Genomic DNA, 22,390 nt, shown 5'->3' with positions numbered 1-22,390 from the left:
CGTGGCCCCTCAGGGCTGAGGGGAGGAATTAGTCTCTAAGAGGGTCCAAAACCAGAAGCCATGGAGAAGAGAAACCAGAACTCAACTGGCTCGTCTTGGGGACCGGAGCTAGGCTGTCAGTGATCAGGCGTACAGCACAGGAGAGAGTACACTTGAGTAATAATAGCTGGCTGGGGTTCCTAAAAGTGCGTGTGTGTGTGTGTTTCTCCCCCCTAGTGAGCTGGGATGAGGTCTCTTGCCTTTCTCTTCACTTAGCTGCCTTTAAAACTTTCTCCATTTTGCCTCACCTGGAGGAAGGTCATCATCTGCAGACATAATATAGAATTGATGTTAAAACCTTTGTTGTTGTTTTGTTTTGTTTTTTACACACCATGTTTATCCCCAGAAGTATGAAGTAATACTTCACGTGGGAACCTTGAGCAGTCATCTCAGATGGTGAAGCGCCTTGTGTATGGATACGTAGCTGGACCTGGGGGGCCTGTAGGTGTGTGTGGGAGGTGAGGTAAGTGTAGCAATTCTCCCAAAGGTAAAGGATCATCGGTCCTTTCTGTAGAGGAATTTGCGAAACCATCCACAAATCATGAGGCTAAGAGTGGACGTAATCCAGTTTCATAGAAAATGCGGAATTGGGTAGCCCTTGCCCCGTTCTGCTTCAGAGATGCGTCCTCCCCCTAAGAAGCCCGTGTAGCCGTGCTGGTGAAGGAAGGTTGGTCTGTTTCGGCATTGGTGTGCAAGGATACCCTATCTGGGCCGTTGGTGGCATTTTATTGCCTTCTCAGGAGTGTGGAGTTAATAGTGACTGAGACACTTTAGGCAGAAACTGAACAAAGTTGTGTTTAAAAAGTCCCAAGTCAAATTTTGAGTGAACATCTTTGCTCTGTGGCCCGTTCGTTTCCCACACGAAATGGAAGCTATGGCCTTTAGTCAGAAAACAGCGCATTATGTATAAAAAGGGGGCTCAGGTTCCTCTCCTGTGTCTTCAGAGCCGCGCTCACTTTCCGCCGTGTTTGCCCCCGGAGTGTCGTTGGTGTGAACTGAATCTTTGCCCTAGATGAAACAGCACACCCATTCCCTCGGGAGATCATGGAATTTTTTTTTTTTCCCCCATCACCTCTGTGATTCTCAAACTGAGCCACCTGTCAGCAGGTTGTTAAATGGGAGCAGACTCTGCCGGTAGGCAAGCCTCCCTCGACAGGGAGGCTTGCTGAGACCCACATGGCCAGGCCTCAGCCCGTTTCTGATCCAGCAGGCCTGGAGTGCTACTAAACAATTTGCCTTGCTCCCAAGTTCCCAGGTGCTGCTGCTGGTTTGAGAACCACTGCCTGTACTTACGTAGGGATGGGGGCGGGGCGCTCCAAGGCTCAGGTGTGGAGTCCTTACAAAGCTGCTTAGCTTTTGAAGGGCAGTAAATTACTTAGAAGGCAAGTTCCTGATGTTGCCGGTTTGGAACAGTGGGGCTCAAAAGCCTGGTGAGGTATTTACTTCTGGGGAAGGTGCTGGGGGAGAACAGATTGGGCTGTGGCTGTGGGCTTGAGGCTCGCGGCCGTTCTAAATTGGTCTCTGCTTAATCTGCTGTGTATTGGTGATCATGCAGATCTCCCCAGCAGACCTTCCCCAGTTACTGCAGAGGCAGGGAGCGCTTAGGGAACAGCCTACCCTGGCAGGCGACCTCTGTGTGTGGGTTATGAGAGGCTCTGCGGACCGCCCTGCCCCCCTGGGCAGGAAGAGCCCCTGCAGGGAGGTGCTTTTAGCACCACTTGCCTTCCTGCTGCTTATCAGTCACTACTATCAGATAAATCTTTGCCCTCGCCTAAGACATGAACGGTACTGCTTTGTTCCAGGTGCAAGTTAAAGGGAGCCCTGATGGAATCAAAACTCAGGGCCCACACCTGCCCGCCCCCCACTTACTCCCTGGTGTCCCTGCCTTCTGCCACTGGGAAGCTGTCGTCCTGGTCATCTGTGAGCAAACGAGATAAATGGGGAGGAGGCTGGGGTGGGTTCAGGATGGAGACCAGGGGCTCAGATGCAGGGCTGCTGTAGCTTGCTGTGGGGTAAAGCCACACAGACTGGGGTTTCTGCCCCCAAGGAACTCATAGGCTAGCTGCAGAGCAAGATGGGTAAACAGACCATCGTAATGCAGGCGAGGGAAGGTCTACGGGGTTCCTCACTGCTGTCACTGCTGGGGTGTAAGAGGGGGGAGTTTCCCCCATGGAGTGACATTTTAGCTGAGGCTCCCCTGGCCTGGTTCTCCTTCCCCCCCCCCACACGTGAGTCTAAGTTACAGGCGCACCTGGCATGCTTGACCATCGACCAACATGTTGGGTACTTGGAGACGTACTCACAGGACATGACTCATTCCCTTTTAAGGCCCGTGGTCCCGTCCCCGTCTTTTGCTTTGTCAGCAGGCAGGCTGCTCCGAAGAGCCAGCAAGCTTCTGTTGGAAGGGGCCGAGCAGGACCCCTGGTTCTAAGAACTGCGGCCTCATCAGCCCCTGGATACCACCGATGAGCCTCAAAATAGAAAATTAAACACCCAGTTTACAAGGAGAGCAGCCGCTGTCCCGGAAACTTCCCAGGGGTTCTGTCGTGCAGAATGCCTCTTGCCCTGAGTCTAAGGGAGCCTTTTGCTGGGAAAGGAGCTTCAGTGGCCACCACTGCAAGCCTGCCAAATCACACAGTCATGACTTGTCATTTTCCTCTCTTTGTGAGTGGGGGTGGTGAGGCAGCCAGATGAGCGGTGCATCTGCAAGTCATTTGCTTAGAAAGTGAAGCGAACACCAGCTGTGGGTCTGGGGAGCCGAGCAAGGGGAGGCCAGGGAAATAGGAGCGTGCTTATGGAGATCACTGTCTTTTTTGGGAGCTTGGTAGCTTAGGTTCTGTGGTTCAGAGTTGGCTTTCTTTGTGTGTGTGGCTCTTCCCTCCTCTCTTTCTCATTTCTTCTGGTGACCATGTAAACTTGAAATACAGTCCAAGATCAGTGAGCACAGGGAGGCCGGTGGGGTGTGGATGTTCTGGGAGGGAAGTGCCTCTTCTTGCAGCCATGGGTGCTGAAAGCCCTTCGGAGCTCTGTGAGCCCCAGCCTGGAGGTGGAGCGCCTTCTGGGTTGCTCAGTCTCCCGTGTGAAAGGGGCTGGCCCCTGCCCATATCAACAGTCTCCTTCCAAATGGGACTATTTCCTCCTCCTCCTCCCCCTCGCCCACTTCCTGCAGGTGGCTTCTGTAATCCACTTATCCCTGGGGAAGCCTCGGGAGCGTGTGCACCTAATCCGAAAATGGCTGGCTCGACTTTGACCCGCATGGTGACCTTGCAGAGAAGGCAGGGCCTATTGTGTCTGCTCACACCTGGGAGCGATTTCCAGCTTTTATAGCCCAAGTGGAAGAAATGTGTTTGCATTTATGCTGGGCCTTCCTTTTGTAAGGTCTGTCATTGTTAGGTGTTAGGGAATATGAGATTCACCCTGCTTATTCAAAGGCACGGGTTCTGCAAGATAGAAGAGTTTACTTGTATTGAGTCACACAAAATTGCTGTTTCTCTGTAGTTCAGAAGTGATCAAAACATCAGCTGTCTTGGGGTGCCTGGGTGGCTCATCGGTTGTGGGCGCAACTCTTGGTCTCGGCTCAGATCATGATCTCAGGGTTGTGGGGTCGGGCTCTGTGTTGGGCTCCTTGCTCAGCACCGAGTCTGCGTGAGACTCTCTCTCTTCCCCTCCCCCTGCTCCTGTGAGCTCTCTCTCTGGAATCAATCAATCAATCAATCAATCAATCTCTTAAAAAAATCAGCCACCTCTTAGGGCTCCACCTTCCGAGATGAAACATGGCAGTGGTCAGTGTCTGTGGTTCCCTGATGTTGGAAGGCATTGTCCTGTGTGCCTTCATGGGCCTCATTTCACTGTAGTGTCTCTGCTGTCCCAGGAGACAGCAGAGGGTCTCTTCAGTTCCTTTCGCAGACGAGGCACCTGAAGCACAGAGAGGGCCAGAAACCTGCCTGAGGTCACACAGGAAGTGGCAAAGGTGCGTCTTGGTTTCTTTTCTGCCCACCTTTGGGGTTTGTACTCACTGTATAAAAGGAAGTATGTGGCCTGGGAGGGTGTTGTAATCTTAAGTGCTGACATACCAAATTGTGTTAGGAGGGGGACGCCTGGGGGCGGTGGCCAGAGGGCACGGATGTAGCTCCGGCAGAGGTGGGTCTTAAAGCTGAGGGCGTGCAGGCCTCCTGCCCCAGCAGTGTTGCCCTCGGGTGAACCTACTTTGGGCAGCCCTGGGGTGGTGGTCATTAGCCGATGCAGAGTGCCCAGAAGCCCTCCCTCCCCCTGTGACCACACATCGCAGGTTAGTTATTCTGAGCTGACACCGGGGGTTTGGGGGAGACGCAGTTTGTCTTCAGGTTTCTGCAGAGCCAGACGCGTGGCACAGTCGTGCCGGCAGCTTCTCGGAGAGTGGAGAGCTGCCCTCGAAGACCTCACTTCCAGCCGAATTCCCGTGCCGCGCCTCGTTGCCTGGGTGCCTTTCAGACCCAGACAGCTGAGACAAAGGTGCCCGTCCGTGGTTCGTTCTGTCCAACCCCTTCAGCCAGGACACAGAAAAGTGTGCGTGAAGGCTGGTAGCAGGCCGCTGTGCGGCACACATGGGGTGGCCGCCCTTGAGGCCCCTAGTTTCTGCCCAGCTGGATGGATGGAGTGTCTTTGGGGGCTAAGAAACATTTTATTGTCGGGGAGGGACCTGAGAGGGCTGCTGGGAGACGAGCTTGTAGAGACCCAGGCTCCCTCCCCAGACAGCTGTAGGAAAAGGTAGGTGCAAACAGGTCTTTCCAGCTTACCTCCGTACCTGCACCGTAGAGCTTTTAAGGGGAGGGCTAGTTCTGCAGAGTGCTTACGCGAAGGCTCCGGATCAGCACGATCTCCGTGTAAGCCTGCCTTCACCCTCGCCCTTGCTGTGTTCTCTTGGCCTCACTTTGCTTACTCCTACAGAGGAACTTGCTGATAAGCAGGTTGTGTGGATTAATTGAACACCATGTGTGCTCGATACAGTGAACGTGCGCCGAGTGGGAGACACTACTTGAAGACCGACCACTCTGCACGGAGCACCCTCTGGTGTGGACGGGGTGGCCTGATTCTGCCACTGGTTCTGAGGGGCTTTGATGGCCGACCGGGGCACAGGCAATATTTGCATCCCCTAAAAACAGACCTCATTTGCAGATACCCATTATGGGTCAGTCACTCGCTGGTGATCTAGTTGAAGTTTATAGATCATCCCCATATTTGTGTGTGTGTAGGCTCTTAGCTCTCTCTCAGGTGAATTCCTGGTGCGGGACTTCTGGAGTGAGTGGTGGCATTGATATCTTCCCTCCCCTCTCCTTGCCCATTTCTTTACCTGGGGTGGGTGCAGCAAGCCCCCGAAACACTAAGCAAATATCTAAGCAAGGCTCTCATTCTTGGCTGCACGGTAGAATGACCTGAAAAAAAAAAAAACAACCAAAAAACAAACCAAAAAACCCCCCCCAAAACCTAGATGCTCAGGCCCCATGCGAGGCAAGTAAATCAAACGCCTGGACAGCGGGGTGGAGGGTGGGGGTGACAGGGACATTGGGCATGGGTCCTGCTGGGTTTTTTTTTTTTTTTTGAAAGCTCCCCAGGTCATTTCGATGTGCAGCCAAAGTTTTCATGAGCCCAAGCTGGGTGATTGCAAGTAAAAGGTATTGTCCTCCCTACTCTCCTTCTCTCTCCTACCTGTCGCTGAAAATACCCAGCTCCCTGCCTTCCTGCCCTGCGCACCCCCCCTTTTTTTTCTTTTCTTTTTCCGCTCCAGGTGGAGGGGAAACAGTGTTAAGGCTGACCTTCAGTTTAGCACTTAGGATTCTGGGAGCCCTGTTAGAGGTTTTTGCCACTGATTTAATTGGAAGGCACTGTGAAGTTAGCCACATCATGACCAGGAAGCTGCGTTGCCTTTGGGGTGCATGGGGGCGGGCCTCGGGTCTGCTTGGACGTGCCCATCTCATTTGGTGATTGCAGAACCTGACTGTGGATTTGCCACCTAATTTGGGTCATTTGTTTGCCCCGAAAGGTGGCACACTGGACCATCTCTCACCTGCACTCCACCTGTCAGTCAGAGAAGTCCCCTTCTGATGGGGGCAGACGGACCCTCTTCATAGTAAAATGATAGGCAAAACTTATTTCAGTCTTTAAAAACCTTGTGCTTCGTAATTCCAGAAGTAAGACTTCGCTCTTCTTTTTAAAAAAGAAAATCTATGAATAGGAGCTGTAGAAAGGTGGAGTCCCCTCTGATCCCGCCCAAAAGCTGTACTGGGATACAGCAGGATTCTAGCGCTAACGTTAAGTTTCTATGATCGTATGATGTATGTGATGGGGTTTTGTGAGGGTCGTGTTTGGAACTGGGCCTTCCGTAAGCCAGAAAGAAGAACTAGAATTTTGGAAACAAGGGGGAAGGATTCCCTGAGACTTTTTAGAATGTGGTTTTTGTTCCAAATTGACTGTGTTCTTTTTTTATAAGGAGGAAAGCAGTGGTTATCAGCACACACAGTGAAGTTTTTCTGCCTCGTAATTTTTATTTGGTTCTGGGAGTCCGAGTGAGGACCGGCCGTCCCAGGGGCCCCCCTCCTCCTGGCCTTGCCAGCCATATGATCCACCCTTTTACCCCCAAGGGCTCCTTCCAGGCCAGGCTGGCCCTGCCCCTCGCGCTCATCCTCCAGTGTGTGTTAACAGGACTTCTCCAGCAGTTCTGTGGTTCCACTTAAGAGTCCAGTACCTGTCTTCACTTGACCCCATTCCCTGAGAAAGCGCTCAAGCTCCTGAGAGACTCAATACATTGTCTAGGGAGATGGATTCAGAAAGCAAAGTACTGTTGCTGATGATGTCTGTTGTGGACATAATCAGATGGGTTTCCTGTGTGAGGTCAAGGTTCATCTTCTCCCTGCCTTGGTGGCCTCATGGGTCACCTCTGGGAAGAGAAAGCAGGTTGGTGAGGATCCCCCCTTGCCGCTCCTTTGGCTGCTCCTTTGTGGGCACTTTAGCAGACAACCTTGGTCCATTCTCTGCCCGCCTCCAGCCGGATGTTGCGGTTTAGGGTAACTCGTCTGCTGGCAGGAGAAGGCCCCTCACCTTCCTCTTGTCAGGACGTCACCCAACCAAGCACATCCTACCTCTTGACCCTAGAATGCACGCCATTCTGCGGGGGGATGGGTGCTGGCCCCCGGGGTTGAGGGATGGGGAGGAAGCATCCTTTCTTTGGGTGCACATGGCCTCCCCCTCATCAGCTCCAGTATCGTTCAGAGAGGAACCAGTATCCAGCCACTTGGCTTCCAGCCCTGACTCTGCCAGAGACCCTGCCGCAGGGTCTTCCACGTGTCCCCTGTCCTTTTTTGGGCTGCTGTTCCCTCATCTGTAAGGAAAGGGGCTGGTTCTCTCTTGGCCACCTTGAACCAGTGTCCAGAATGCACAGGGCCGCTTCCTCTCCTGTCTGCCTGTGGGACCTAGCTGTGGGACCCTGGGTTCCTGGGAGAGGCTCAGCGGGTGCTGAGTTCAGTCCAGTGGGCCCACTGAGCACTGAATTGAGAAGTCTGCTTAAATGATGTGAGGGTTAGCACCCTAGCCGGCTCCTGATTTCCACTACCAAACTCCTGGACCTGTAGCCTGTCTCTCCAGGGGGCTCCTCATGACCTTGGCTGCCAAGGTGCCCAGACTCAGCCCTTCTCTTCCCTTTTCCATTCCCTCCCCACAGGACCGCAGGGAGCTCCAGCCTCACCCATCCCCACTCCACACCTACCCCCCAGGGAACCGCCTGCCTTATGGTTGCCCTGCAGTCAGTGTTTGGTGAGCAAATGAAGGAAGGATCCCTTTGTGGCTTTCCCATCCAATTGCTAGAGTCTTGGCTCTTGCAGATTTGTCCTGGAGTCCATGTCTTCCTCCTTCCTGCCTTGACCTTTGCATGGAACTGCACGGGGGGAAAGCCCCCACAGACTGTGTCTGTGGATTCTGTGTCTTGTTGTCACCGTGGTCTGAAATGGCTGCTCCTGGACTAGCTGCCTCCCCCACACTGTTGTATCCCCTTTGTCAATGCACCCATCACATCTCTGTTTTTTTCCTCGACTCCAGTGTGTGGTTTTTGGACATGGGGGTTGGGGTAAGGGGGGTGATGATACCTTTTTTTTTTTTGTAGTGGCTGCAACCTGTACATGTTTGAGTGAATAAATAAATGAAGGATTAAATAGGTCAGTCCAAGAATAAGCGATTGTGGGGCATGGAGCAGATACTGAGTAGTTCTAGACATTTATCTTCAAGATGAAGGGACCAACTTGGGACAAGTAATAACAGAAGTAGTCTACTGGGGGCTCCCGAGGGGCGTGGCTCTTTCCGGCCAAGGGGTAGGACTTGGTTTTCCTGATTTGTTGACAAACTGGGCAGAGTATTACAGGAGAGAAGATGGAGCAGAAACTCCTGCGTGGCAGGCAGTGTGCCTTAGAGGGACGAGGGTGGGCCCAGAGGGCTCTGGCCCTTAACCCAGTTCCCCCGCCTCCCCAGTAGTAACATTTTATAAAACTTTTGCAACTAGGATATTGACATTCGCTTGTCTAGATTGGAATCCTTATCTTGCTGCTTTCTAGATATGAAATGGCCTCCACCCTGGTGCATGGGCGTCTGCTCACCTGTGAGGGGCCCACAGGTGGTTTGGGGAAAGGCTTTCTCCAAAGTGAAGCTGGAGAATCATGGCAGGTCCCTCCATCCATCCAGCCCATCCTGACTACTTGTCTGAGTCAGAAAGTTCAGAAATCCCAGCATTAGAGATAAGCAGCTTTCTTTGCTACAGGACATGTCAGAGCCTTTAATAATGAGGGGGTGGGGCACGGTACAGTGCAACACCACCTGCAGCATGTGTTGTGTGGGATGAGTTGCATTATGTAAATTTACCAAAGCAGAATTGAGCAGAATGAAAGGTAGCTTTATTGGAGCCCTTGTTGATACCTTTCCTTTGCCAGCCTGCTTTGGGAGTCTGCAAGGGCCCACAAGGGAGGATGTGTGTAGATATTCCAGAAGTGTTTCATGGAAGTCCTCCAAAGCTAGTGTTCCAGGGATGGTGCTTTGGGAATCTCCTGTGTGGTAGTGCAAGTTTGACCTGTGTCTAGGTGTGGACGCCTAGCAAGCCCTGCTGCTTAGCCAGGCAGCGCTGGGGCTCAGCTGCAATGGGGGGCACTGGACTAAGTGGTCACTCCCTCCAGACAAGGGGCCACGCTGGTCTTCTAACAGGCTTTATCAACATCCCCCTTCACACTAGGAATCCATACCCTTTTGTCCTTTCCTCAACAGTGGAAAATAATGAAGCAGTTCATGCTTATCCCTGGATTTCAGAAATCCCACAGTGCCCAGCAGTGTTTGGTGCTTGGCTTTCAGAATGGAGTCCTACCAGGTACGTTTCTGCTGGTTTGGAGGAAAAGCTGGAGACCAAAAGAGGTAGCAGATTGGCTGATTCCACTATGAATTCTTCCGGGGCCTCTATCTGATTCCACAGGAATGTCATGACTGTTTTTTGGTGTGTTAAACTTGGTATTTTTGAGATAATTGTAGATTCACATGTAGTTGTAAAAAAAAAAATAATAATAATAATGTAGGAAGATTCTCCTGTCTCCTTAACCCAGTTCTCCTCAGTAGTAACATTTTATAAAACTTTTGCAACTAGGATATTGACATTGATACAGTCAAGATATGGAACATCTCCATCCCCAGAGAGATCCCTCATTTTGCCTTTTGAAGCCTCCCCATTTCCCTTCTGCCCCCACACCCTGGGCAATGTCTCATTTGCTCTCCATATATATAACTTCCATTTAAAGAATGTGATATGAGTGGATTCACACAGCATGTAACCTTTTGGGACTGGCTTCCTTTTAGGCAGCATAATTGCCTGGAGAGTCATCTAGGTTGTTGGGTGTATCAATAGTTGCCTTCTGTTTGTTGCAGAAAAGTACTCATGATATGGGTGTATCACACCTTGTTGAACCATTCACCTGTGGGAGGACATCTGGGGTGTTTCCACATTGGGCTGTTAAGAATAAAGCTGGTATGAGCATTCACATGTGGGTTTTTGAGTGAACGTCAATTTTAATTTCTCTGGGATGCATGCTGTAGAGTCGCTGCATCATATGCTGTGTTGAGTTTTCTAAGAAACTGCCATACTTTTCCAGTGTGGCTGAACCATTTTGCATTTGCACCAGCGGTGTATGAATGATTGGGTTCTCCGCATGCAGCCAACATTTGGCAGTGTCGTGTCCCTTGCCCATTTCCTAATTGGAATCTTTGCTTTTTATTGCTGAGTTTTCAGTTTATATATATATATATGTTCTAGATACTGGTTCTTTGTACGTGTGGTTTGAAAGTATTTTCTCCTGGTCTGTAGCTTGTCTTTTCATCACAACAGGACGTTTCCCAGCGCAAATGTTTCTAATTTTGATGAAGTCCAGTGTATTAATTGTTCCTTTTTTTGGTTTGTGTTTTTAGTGTCAAGTCGAAGAACTTGGCCTAACTTTAGATCCCAAAGATTTTCTGCTGTGTTTTCTCTAAAAGTTTGTAGTTTACATCTTACATTTGGATCTATGATGGTAGGTTTGGTTTGGTTTTTGTTTGTTTGTTTTCCCTCGAAGCAAAGAAGAAAATTGAAGCCTTGGTTTCAAGAAAGAAACCGAGCAAGTGTTGGCTCCTGCAGGAAGCTACGGAGAGCAAGGCGAGGGGATGGTGTGGTTGTGGGTGCAGAGCAGCGCTACTCAGGCAGTGCCACTTTGATGTTATAGCAGGCCTTATCATCGTCAGGGTAGCTTAAGTAAGACTGCCTCATAAGGCCAGCTTCTTAATCCTACCGTACACATCCTTAACCCTCCCCAAGTGCAGTCAGATCCTACGTTGAAGGCTTGGGAAATTGTGTGCTAAGAGAGATCCTAAATCATATGACCGGGAGATCAGAAGTCTTCTAGATGGGGCAGGAAGCGGGCCTGGCTTTATTTTTAAAGGCACCATCAGTGGTGTCACTCCCAGAGGGGAGAGGGTCTTGTCTTGGAAACTGCAACCAAGTGCGGAAGTAGCCTCCTCCTCTGCTGGGACTGCAGAGCTGCGGGGAAGCTGGCATGGGAAGCGCCAGGAATGTTTCTACCACCGGCAGAGGGAAGGTTCCTTCTGTGGCCCTCGAGGGGATTTCAGGGGCACCCTGGCACCCACAGACCTGTCTCTGTCCTCGTAACCACAGGCTGTCTGATAAAGCTTCTGGGGCCTCTTCCCTTCAGAGAACAGCACAGCCTGGGGTCAGAGGGCTTGCATGCTGGTTGGGCGGCTGACCCCAGTCCAGGACCTTACCTCTCGGAATCTGGCCTAACAGGGGCCTTCTCTGGTGTGGTAGAGAGCAACGGGTGAACAGGTTCCTGCTCCCTGGAGAACGCCCACTTTTGTCTTGTCCTACTGAACTGCCTTAGGAACTAAGAGCTACTCTCACCCGTTCAGGGACTGCTCCAGTAGAACTAGGGGAGGGCTGGCTGGGCCCTGCAGCAGCTGTGTGCTGACACACTGCGGACTGAGGGTCTGGGAGGCCCGTGTGTGCCTGTGGAGGGGCTCGGGCATGCGCAGTGGTCCACCGCAGGATTTATGCCTCCCCCCGCCCCCACCGAGTGTGCAGAGTTGGGTCCACCCCTGATGGAAGCACAGATGGGGGATGTAGCCTGGGGGTGTGCCGACAGGAGGTGGGTGGCACGGGGCACTGTCCAGAGAGGTCCTGTTGCCCAGGAATCCTTCTGCCTCCTTCCGTTATGATGCAGGTACCACATAGGAGGAGAGTGGGCTGTCTGGGTTCCGGTCCTTGTTGCACTGCTTCCTAACCTTCTAAGCATCCCCGTTTGTAAAAGAGGGGTGGTAGCAGCATCCATCTCTTGGGTAGTCCTGAGGATTTGGTGAGCTAGGCAGAGCTGGGCTCCTGGGAGGCACTCACACAATGTTCCATTTGAGACCCCTCTTCCTGCTACTATGGCCCCTGCTACTCCTGTTCCATGTCTACTGAGAAAGAAGTGGGGTGTGCCTGCTTGGTGGGTAAATGGGCAAACGGCAAGGGGAGGTTCTGCTGCCCTGTGTAGCCCAGGGAGTGTTGGAACCACTTCTGGGAGGCTGCAGAGGCCCCAGGGCACCATTCCAGGCTCCAACTACAAAGGCTCTTTGAAGTTTTTACCACCTGGAGCCAGCTGTGTGCCCTGAGACTACGAGGATTTGAGGGGTCTTTGAGGGGTCGTGAGGAGACTCTGGGACCCTGCAGCATCCCTGCCTGGAGATGAATGTGTGCCTGCTGAGTGGGTGGAGCCCCTCCGGATGGTGGCCCTTGAAGAAAGGCCACCGCCGCTCAGGCCGGCCCCTCGGCAGCATTCACCCCAGAAGGCCCTCTGCCTCTGGACTGTCGCGCAGGCCAGGTGTTTCTGCACTGAGGGAGCAAGTCCCAAAGTTCACACTGAATGCAACTCTAAGGTTGCATTGACAGCTTTGTAAAGTAACAATTTAATTTATTTACATAATAAGCACATGAAAATAATATGCAAAAGAGAGGAGAGGAGAAATTCTGTCATCCTCGTACTAGGTCCGGGACAAACGTATTGTAGGATTTCCTACCTTTTTTCTGTGGCCATCTTTGGGAGAGTGGCCGTCGTGGGAATCGGTCAGCAGCGCACCCTGCCTTTTGCTCTAGATCGTTGTGTGGACGGGATCCTGAGTGCAAAGTACTGCTCAGTGTCCGAGGCTGAAATGGTAGCCACCAGAACGTTAGCTCTCGTTCGGAAATTTTGAGTAAGGTTCCACTTGCAGGTTTCCCCGGCTATCTGAAAGAGGAGTGTTCCTAGGAAACCTTTTGTAAGCCAAAATGGTGTATAGCAAAGACGCAATTACCGTTCTGTTGAAAGAAAAATCCTCTCCAGGTTTCTGTAGTGTAGCAACAACAGGTGCTGATGTGGGTAGGTCTTTCCTAAATACGAAGTGGTGTAACTCCGACTTTGGGACAGTGAGGGAAACCCGTGTTCAGGTCCTGGGTGGTGAGGTTTCCCAGGCGCACAAACTACTGTGGCTAGTGACAAAGCCTACTGGGGTCTTAGATTCACAGGTGACCTCCCCCTGCTGCCGGCCAGCACTTACTGTGGAGAGGGGTGTTTGCTGGGTGCCGTGGAGTAGCTGTATCCCGTCCCGTGGCAGGGAGAGGGGCACGTGTGCACCCTGCCCTCCCGGCGTCGAGTCGGCAGTTTGAGGACCACCCATTGTGGCTTCGTCACACCCTTCTAAGAGGAGCTCAGTGGACATCCCTTGTTGAAGGTTTCTGGGCTTGGAGCCTGGCCTGGATCCTCACCACTGCCATCTCTCCACCTCGCCTGCCTTGCTTTGCCAGCCCCTCAACTCTGGGAGGATCTGTGCCACTAGCTCATCGTTAGGCACATAGGTTCTCTTCCCTGCTGCCCTTGAGGGCCCGAGCCCAGTGGGCACAGACACATGGAGCTTGCAGATGGCAGCGAGGAGCAATCAGGCGAGCCCGGTGTGTTCATGCAGCATCCCCGGGCTCCCCGCTGGTGTCGGGGACTGCGGTGCCATGGGACATCGCCTGACAGCCTGCCTGCCGCTCGGCGGACTTCCCAGCAGGGCCCCTCGTCTGTGAGGGCTCCAGGGTGCTGGAGAGGAACACCAGCTGTGTGCAGGGTGGCAACCTGCCAGGGCAGGGCAGAAAGGGAGAAGAAAACAAGGATGTATTGATGGATTTAGGGGAAGATAGGCCGAGGGAGAGAATTGAGCGGCCTTGGTGGCCTGGACCAGTAGAGAAACACTTCCGGCTTTCCTGACCCAGGGGTGCCCTGTGTAGATGGGAACTTCGAGTGGAAGGGGCTGATTGTTCTCGGCTTTCCGAATCTTGGCTCAGCTTGGTGCCTCTCTGCCCTGCTCAGATGCCAGAACAGGTTACCTGCCAGGGTCATGGGACTGACTCTCCGCGCGTTGGCCAACCCCTAGAGTCCTGGCCCGTGTTAAATCGGCACAGCCTTTCCCCCTGGGGAGTGCAGTCCAGGTGTGGCTTGTAGGTCTTCCTGAGGTCACTGGTGTCCGATAGGCACTCCCCGAGTTGAATTCCTCATCATCCTTTCCTTCCCCCTGTGGCCGAGGGATGATGGGGATCTTGGGTAGGACTGCTCCTCACTGCTGCCAGGCACAGGAAGGGCAGACTGTTGGCCGATGCACGGTAACCCCGGCTAATCAGTGAATGTCCGGGGTTTGGGGTTAAATTGGGGAAAATGCACAATTAACCTAAAGGTCCATTTCGTTCGGCATTTTCAATATGACTGCTTTTCTGCCTAATAAATTCTAGGCTAAACCTTTAATTTCTTTAAAAAAAAATTTTAATTGGATGGTTGGTCTTGCCTCCGTATTTTTTTTTCTGAATAACGTTCCTTTGTTCAGGTTTGTGGTGGTGAATGTGGGAGACTGAACTTAAAGTTGTAATTCATGTGTTTATTCAACAAATATTTATCGAGCACCATTTATGTGCCAAGCCTGGTTCTGGGTGCGAAGGATATGGCAGTAAAGAAGACTGGCTCAAAATTCTAATTACATTCTAATGATGTAATGACCTCGGGACTACTTAATACCTTAGGAGGCTTTGTTTTGATCTGTTTATAATTAATAGACTATTAGAGCACTTTTAGGTTTACAGAAAAATTGAGCCGAGAGTACAGAGACTTCCCGTATACTGCCTCCTCCAGTTTCCACTATTAACATTTTGCACTAGTGTGGTAACTTTGTTAGAATGGATGGGCCAATATTGATACATTATTAACTAACCCTAGAGTTTATGTTAGAGTTCACTGTTGTGCATTCCTTGGGCTTCCACAAATGTTTAATGACGTTGATTCACTATTACAGTATCATTCAGAATAGTTTTACTGCCTAAAACCTTTGCTTCACCTGTTCATCCCTCTCTCCCCGGACCCCCTGGCAACTACTGATCTTTTTACCGGCCCCCTTGTTTTGCCTTTTCCAGAATATCCTATATTGGAATCATAGAGTAGGTAGCCTTTTCTGATTAGCTTCTTTGACTCAGCCATGTACCCCTCCTTAGGAGGTTTTCTTTTTGTTTGTTTGTTTGTCCATCTTGGAATGGAATGCAGAACCCTGGTAGTTGGGATGGGGATTCTGACAATTTACAGTCATTCATGGACTGGGTCACTCTAGACGTCACAGAACCGTGGTGGCTGACGCAACCGTGCGTAGCTTCCCCATTCCCGATCTTAGGCTTCCAGCTTGCTGTGTGTAAGGGTGGGGGAAACCAGTGGGCTCTGCTGCATCGAGCTGCCTGGGGCCACCCACTCCCGAGGGGATGGGACATCACGTCTCCTTTGCAAGGAGTTAATCAAAACAGTTCGTTGAAGACCCCAAGGGGAAAGTGACCCTAAAGGAAGTGAAGGGGTCAGGAGGTTGGTTGACACAGCCCGGTCCTGCCTTCGGAGGGCTGACCCCGCCTGCTGGAGGCTGTTTATCCCGCCACTGGGCTGCTCTTGTTTTTTATCCGATCTCCACCTGAATAAACAGATCCGGAACGTCATCTGCAGCCAGGCTGAGAATCTGCCAAAATTCCCCAGGGAACTGATGATTCACCAGCAGCAGTGGGGAGGGGTGGGCAGTGAGGAGGAGGGGGAGAGAGAAAGAAACCTGCGTATTCTGATTCTCATTTCCTGTCCAGCACACAAGCGAGGCTGGGCCGTTTCTGAGGCGTCACTGGTTTCTTGGAGCAAACTGTCAATTTATGCAGTAGAACAGATGGTTTTGGTTTTCGTTAAGGTGAACGAATGTGAAGCGGGCTAGTGAGGGGGTGAGGTTTCAGACTGTCGTGCGGGGAGGCCGAACATTTCTTCACAGTGGCCTGGGCGTGCTCTTCTGAACTCCTTTGTGCAGCCTCCTTATCTTCATATTTTGAGTTGCTCATGGTGTTGATCCTGGTACATGAGGTACATTGTTTCTTGCCAGTTTGGGACTTGGAATTATTTTTTATCCTTTCCTTTTTCGGTCCTCATTTGGCCCCCATTTAAAATATTCTGTTGGACACCTGAACAAGATTAGATTGAGCTTGGCCATGCTCTGTGGCCCCAGGCTATATTCCTGATGCTTTTTGTGGAGGGACAGGTGCAGGCTGAGGGACATGGGAGGGTGGTGGCCTCTGACAATGTGGTTGAGTGAAGCAGCGGGGAACATTGCACTTGGATCAAATGGCTTTTCAGACACATTTCAACTCTGGGGAATTTGGTTTAAAAGAAGACTGAGCAGTGTTGGCTGAGGCCGAACAGATGTGTGCCCGGCAATGGTGCATCAGTTCCACGCCTGGACGTAGATGCTTGCCCCAGGTGCATGCAAATAGGCACCCAAAGATGCACGCACAACGTGTGCTCATGGCTGTGGTTGTTGCAGTAACCCAAACTAGAAATGACTCAATGCTCATCAACGGTAGGATGAAAAATCAATTGCTATATACTGTATACAGTATCACACGGCAATGAAGCAGAATTAATGACAGCTCATGCAACAGCATGATGGATCCCATGAACAGAATGTTGAGTGAAAGTAGCCGGATACTGAAGAGCCTGTCTGGAGCCAGAACATGTGTATAAAGCACAAAAGTAGGCAAGATTAGTCATGGGTGGTAGAACGGAGCTGTTCCCTTTGGGAAGAAGAACCGCTGGGAGAGGGACAGGAAGGAGGCGGCACTCGTTCTGAATCGCGATCTGAGCGGTGGGTACATGGGTGAACCCACGTGGTACAAAGGCATTGAGCTCTGCACTTACAGTGAATGCCCTTCTCAGTAGGCCTGTGATACTGCCATGAAAACATCTGCAAACAAATACAACAGCTGCCTCCACTGGACCATATGGCCCCTTTGGTAGTGCTGTAGTATTCAGCAAAGGAGAAATGATTTTCTTCATCTGTGTTCTTGAAATGATTAGCATCTTTTGGCGCTTGCCATAATACAGCCAACCCCCTCAGGTAGGCATCAGGACCTCTCTGCCCTGCACTGAGTTTTACACTACATCAACAATAACGGGGTCGCCTTCTGTGGGTTCCGTGTATGGGCTACAAAATTACCCTGTAGCCCCAAGCAGCCCTGAAGGGTGTGTGCGCTCCTTCGTCCATTCTGGTTAGACTTTGGAGTGCCTGCTGTGGGGGCTGCAGGTGCTGGGGAGCAGAGCCATAGAACAAATTCTGGGGCAGTACGGGATGGGCCGGGTACGAGGTGCTTCTGGTGCTCCGAGCCGGCAGGGTGTGGAGTGTAAGGATGCTCGGCAGGATCACCGTGGTGAGTGCAGGGCGGAGACTGTGGGCAGGTGTATGACTTTCCCGCCCGCCCCCCCTCTCCATCTCAGGGCTAGATTGTTTCTTAGCCAGAGGTTCAAACAAAGCAAGGTCTGGGGAATTTGAATTTTGCTGATTTTGTTAAGTAAGACCTTTTGAAAGTTTGATATTGAGATAACATGGAAGACATGCTGTTACTAGTGAGAACCAACACTCTGGGAGTTGACAGTGTGGATTTCTGGGAGTCACCATAATTTTCTGGAAGAGCTGCAGGGCGTACCTGCTTCGATGTGAGGACGGTGCGTTGGCCGACTTCAGTGTGTTTGCCTAATTAGCAGAATTAAAAGGAATAAGGATAAATAGTGAGGATCTCCAGTCTCTGTAAGATCACCCTGTTTGCCTGTTTTCTCCACTGGCTCTGGTCAGAATCCTGGGTTGTCTTTTGAGGGACATAATAATAATGAAGACTTAGGTCCCACTTCCTGAAGAGGTAAAGAAGACACCGGTGGGCAGGATTCTAATTAGTGACGCCTGACATGGGCACTGAGGAACAATGGGAGGGTTCTCTGCTGTAGCGAGGCAGAGTGCCCTTTTGCAGGTAGTTAAACCAGATGCAGAAAGTGACTTACAAACAGTTCCAAGGCTGCATCAGAGCTAGAATTAGAATCTGGGTGACTCCCCCACCAACCCAAACTGGTTGCTATAGTGTAGACCAGGGGGTCAATAAACTATAGGCAGTGGGGGTCAGATGTGGCCCACAGCTTATTTTTGTAAATAAAGGTTTACTGGAACTCATTCATTTACGTATTGTCATATTACATTCCATCAGAGTTGAGTACTTGTGACGGAATGCGTGACGCACAAAGCCTAAAGTACATACTATCAGGCCTATTATAGAAGACGTTTGTTGACTCCTGGTGTAGACAATAGGTGCATAATTTCAGGAAACAGCTGTATCCATTTGACCCACCTTGACCCTGCTTCCTTTGATCTCCTTTCCCTTTCTTTCTAGCTGTTGTCAGTGACATGAGATCTTTTCCACCACCAACGGGAGTACCTTGTAAATGAGGCTTTCACAGACCCATAGTGGAACAGTCACTTATGATAAAAAGTTTTAAATGTTGGTTTCAAATGCCTCTGTCTGTTTTACTGTCCAATTTAACATTGGCTCTGAAAATGTAGCCAAGTGGAGAGAGCTTATCTTGCCTGCCCTCCGCCTTTGAAGACTGATTTTATTTTTGAAGCCTTTAACAGGTGTTGGTTTAATAGACTTGCACCGTATTAAGTTCTCCTCGCCCCAGAGGACAGCCTGAGGAGTAAACCGACACTGGGCGGAGGCAAGTGCCGGTGATCCACCCTGCACCTTCCCCAGTCCCACAGCCACAGAACCATTCTGATTTAGTTTAATGGCAGAGAGAGGCTGGGCATCCCTCCGCAGGTCTCGATTCCCTAAGAATAAAGGTAGCCGTTCCTCCCTCAAATACAGGTCCTTAAAGACATGATCTCAAAGGAACTATTCTTTCCATCCAGAATATCCATGAGTAAGAACTTGAGCTTCCTCTGCCTTGTTGCTGAGATGGGCCGCACAAAGCCCTCTGCAAATTTGCTGCTCACGCAGGCCTCCGGGAAGCTGATACAAAAGCGAGGCCTAGCTGAGGCCAATTATGCAGACCACTCTGAGGTGACCAGGAAATAGCCAGCTAGCATTCAGACCTAGCCAAGCTATGCTGAAGGTTTATGGATTGAATCCAGCACAGTGTCCTTAAAATTCTGCTGGGAGAGCCTCTCAGAGGGCATGTCGGTTAGTCCCGCTCCCCTGAATTTGCTTTCTGGTTCCTCTTCTCAGCTGTGTGACCTCAGAAGAATTCCAGCAGATCTCTAAGCCTCGGTGTCTTCAGCTATCAAGTACAGAGAATAATAGTACCTACCTCCTCCTTAGATGGCTGTGCAATTTCCCTGAGGCTTCACCCAGGGCCTGCTGCATACAGGTGTTGAGTTATTGGTCAGCTGTTGCTAAAAAGAACTTGAACAAGGATCTGGAAGTTATAAAGATAGGCGTGGGCCTTCTTGGGAACGGGACAGTTAGTTAGATTAAAGGAGAGACCTGATGACCACCTCCATGTTGCACACGGCATTAAAAGCATGGACAGTTTCTTGAAAGTGGACTGCCTGATGGACTCAGGGCGGCAAACACACGTTCACAGCTGTCTACTCTCAAGGGGATAGGAGGGCTTCCCCTGAATTCTGCCTGTGGGCTCTGGTCTTTATGGATGGGTGTCTGGAGGGGTTGTCTTGGTGGACCGACTTCCCCAGATGGGATAGGGTAGGGTGTGGTGGGCTGGAGCCAGGGTGAGTGCACATAAGCCATGCTCGCTGCGGGAGTGAGGAGGGGACTGTCCTGCCGGTGGTTGGGGATCCAGCAGGTCTCTAGCTGTGGAGTCCTGCAGACGCTTTCATCTGGGATTTGCTTTGAGGCGCAGCTACCCACTTCAGCCTGGTCTCCCAGTGGCGGGGTGTGACACTCTCCAGTTGGAGCACACTTGTTTCCTGCACCAAAAGAAGACTGAAAGCTCAGAGTCAATGCTTTCTTTCCTGAGGGGAGTCAGGCCTCCCTCCTTGCACTGAAACGTGGCAGAGGGATGGACAGGAACCAGTCATTCATTAATTTTATTCATTTATTCTTTTGCCAGAGCACCTCCCACAAACCAGATCCTGAGCCTGGCTGTGAGGATACAAATATGACTAATAAAAACAAGAACTGGTTTAATGGAGCAACCGCTTTGTGTCAGGTCCCGTCACCCATGGGGCAGAGGAACTTCACACCTCGCTTTATAGATGAGGCTCCTCTTGAGGTTCACACCTGCCAGTTGCGTCACTGAGATTTGAACCCCAGCCGGCAGGGCAGTGCTCCTGACATGCTCTTCTGTGCTGTGCCAGGTGTCAGCCCAGGAAGAACCCTGGCCTTGGGGCGGATTGGCCACGGTCCACAGGGATGTCTAACACGGTGTGACTCTTGCTGTGTGTTGGGGCTGGGGTGGGTAGAGTCCACGGGTGCACACAGAAGTGTGCGGTCCGTTTTCCAGAGTATGGAAGTTCAGGAAGAATTTGATCAGGGCTTTGGGCTGGAGTGAAGAGCAGGGAGACCGGTCCAGTGGGGAGATGGCTGTACACCCTGGGCAGCTGGGACCAGCAGTATTGGAGCCCTGAGGCCCTGGGGAGCCACTGCAGGCCACATCTCTTGTGTTTTCTGGGCAGCCCTGCCTCAGGGCCATGGATGCTCTTTCTTTCCCTCACGCTCTCAGACTGAACTCCTCTGCCTGCATGCTTTGCTTCTGCTTAAATGCTGGCGAGTCTCAAATCTGTGAGATTCAGAAATTTAACCTGTACTCATTTCTTATGAATCATTCAGCACATATTTATTGAGCACCCTTTACATGCTTCACACTGTTCCAGTGGTTGGAGACATGTTAGTGGGCAGAACAGACCAGTCACTCCTTGAGCCACAGCCTGGTGGGACAGAAGGTGTTAGACTAGAAATAAGTTATTATTGGATATACTAGGTGTTAATTAGAGCTTTTGAGAAAAATAAAGCAGGTGAAGGAGTGGAAAGTGTGTGTGTGAGAGAGAGAGAGAGGGAGAGAGAGATGGGGAGGAGCCTGTGGGTTCAGAGAAGCTGGCCAGGTGTGCTTATATCTCTTTCAGATCTGCTTTCAGTTCTTTGGGATATAGAGCCAGAAGCAGTACAGCTGGGTCGTGAGGTATTTTCTTTTTTGAGGAACCACCAGACCGTTGTCTTCAGCATGGCGCCCGGCTTCTCATTTCTGCACACTCTTGTCCACACTTGTTTTGTTTTTAACAGTAGCCATCGTATGCGTGTGAGGCTAGTGATGTTGAGCATCTGTTCTTGTACTCACTGGCCACTTGTATGTCTTCTTTGGAGAAACATCTGCTCAAGTCCTTTGCCCATTTTTTAATTGGGTTGTTTGCGGGGGGCGGGGGTGGTTTGTTGTTGAGCTTTAGGAGTTCTTTATATATTCTAGATATTAATCCCTTATCAGATATGTGATTTACAAATGTTTTCCCCCATTCCTTGGGATGCCTTAACAGGATCTCTCTGGTTACTGAGTTGGGAGCGGTCCATAAGCCAACAAGGATGCAAGGTGTGGCCACTAGCCTGCTAACCGGGTTACCTCTGCAGACTAGAATCTTCAGCATCACTGTCTGATGTAGCCCCCAGCTGTCCTCTTCAGATCCCATGGACCCCTCTCTTACTCTTCTCTTGTGTCTGTCCCTGTGTTGCTGCCCTCCCTCTCCTGGACTGTGGTGACATGGAGTCCCTAGTCCCCAGGTTGGCCAGGGAGGCGCTCTGCCGGCCCTCCCAGCTCCCGGCCCGTGTCTTCCCCGTGTCGGCCTCCTGCCTGCTCCTGGCGCTGGCCCCCACAAACTGCTCAGGGCACAGAATTCACTGTTCCTGGCACGATTCGTCCCCTGTGCCTCTGTCATCCTCACTCCCACGCTTGGTTGTGTCTCATCCCCAGGACTTGCCTCTTTGGCTAGCTAAGGAAGTCTACAGCACGTGAAAGAGCCCCAGTGCTCATGTCAGCGTCCTTCCTCCAGAGTGGGCCTGGCACGCCCAGGGGCCCAGAACACGTTTTGAGTCCATGAATCAATAAGAGACAAAGAAAGGTAGAAGATGAAAGGCAGAGACAGAGGAGACAGACAAGGCACCGTGGGAGAAGCGTGGCGGAGGGGGCGGGCTCACAGCTGTCCCGTGGCCCCTTCCTCCGTGTCTGGTCCCGTTTTCCGTGACTTGGGGCCACCAGTGCTGCTTGCCTGCTTTTCTCAGATCCTCCTTTCCCGGCTCACCGGCCCTGCATTCACAGTTCCTGGATGAGGCTCAGCGCTGCGGCCTTTATTTCTTGTTCTTATTTTCCCATACTTAACATAATAAAGGTCTTCTTTTTTCCTTTTTCTTTTGGAGTCCCAAAACTGAAGAGACCATCTTTATTAAGAACATAATAAAGAACTCAAAGGAAATCGCTTTGGGGGGGCGGGG

The 22,390-nt window shown here is 51.2% G+C and overlaps 1 protein-coding gene across 4 annotated transcripts in view; it reads left to right on the top strand.

Moving 5' to 3' along the window:
• LRIG1 (leucine rich repeats and immunoglobulin like domains 1) overlaps positions 1 to 22,390 on the top strand; it is a 164,357-nt gene that overhangs the window by 103,769 nt on the left and 38,198 nt on the right. Inside the window, exon 1 of one of the 4 annotated variants that reach the window (XM_073901518.1) lies at positions 15,877 to 15,998. The exons of the other annotated variants lie outside the window; for them this stretch is intronic. Coding sequence (XP_073757619.1) covers positions 15,994 to 15,998 — 5 coding nt within the window. The 5' untranslated portion in view covers positions 15,877 to 15,993. Of the gene's footprint in view, positions 1 to 15,876; positions 15,999 to 22,390 lie in introns of those variants that run through there. 4 annotated transcript variants of the gene reach the window in all.

Source organism: Callorhinus ursinus, unplaced genomic scaffold (assembly GCF_003265705.2).
Source record: "Callorhinus ursinus isolate GAN/ISIS: 27379988/994484 unplaced genomic scaffold, GSC_fseal_2.0 scaffold15, whole genome shotgun sequence".
NCBI classification, from domain to species: Eukaryota; Metazoa; Chordata; class Mammalia; order Carnivora; family Otariidae; genus Callorhinus; species Callorhinus ursinus.
Note: the sequence above shows the minus strand (reverse complement) of the source record. Positions and strands in the feature narration are given on the sequence as shown.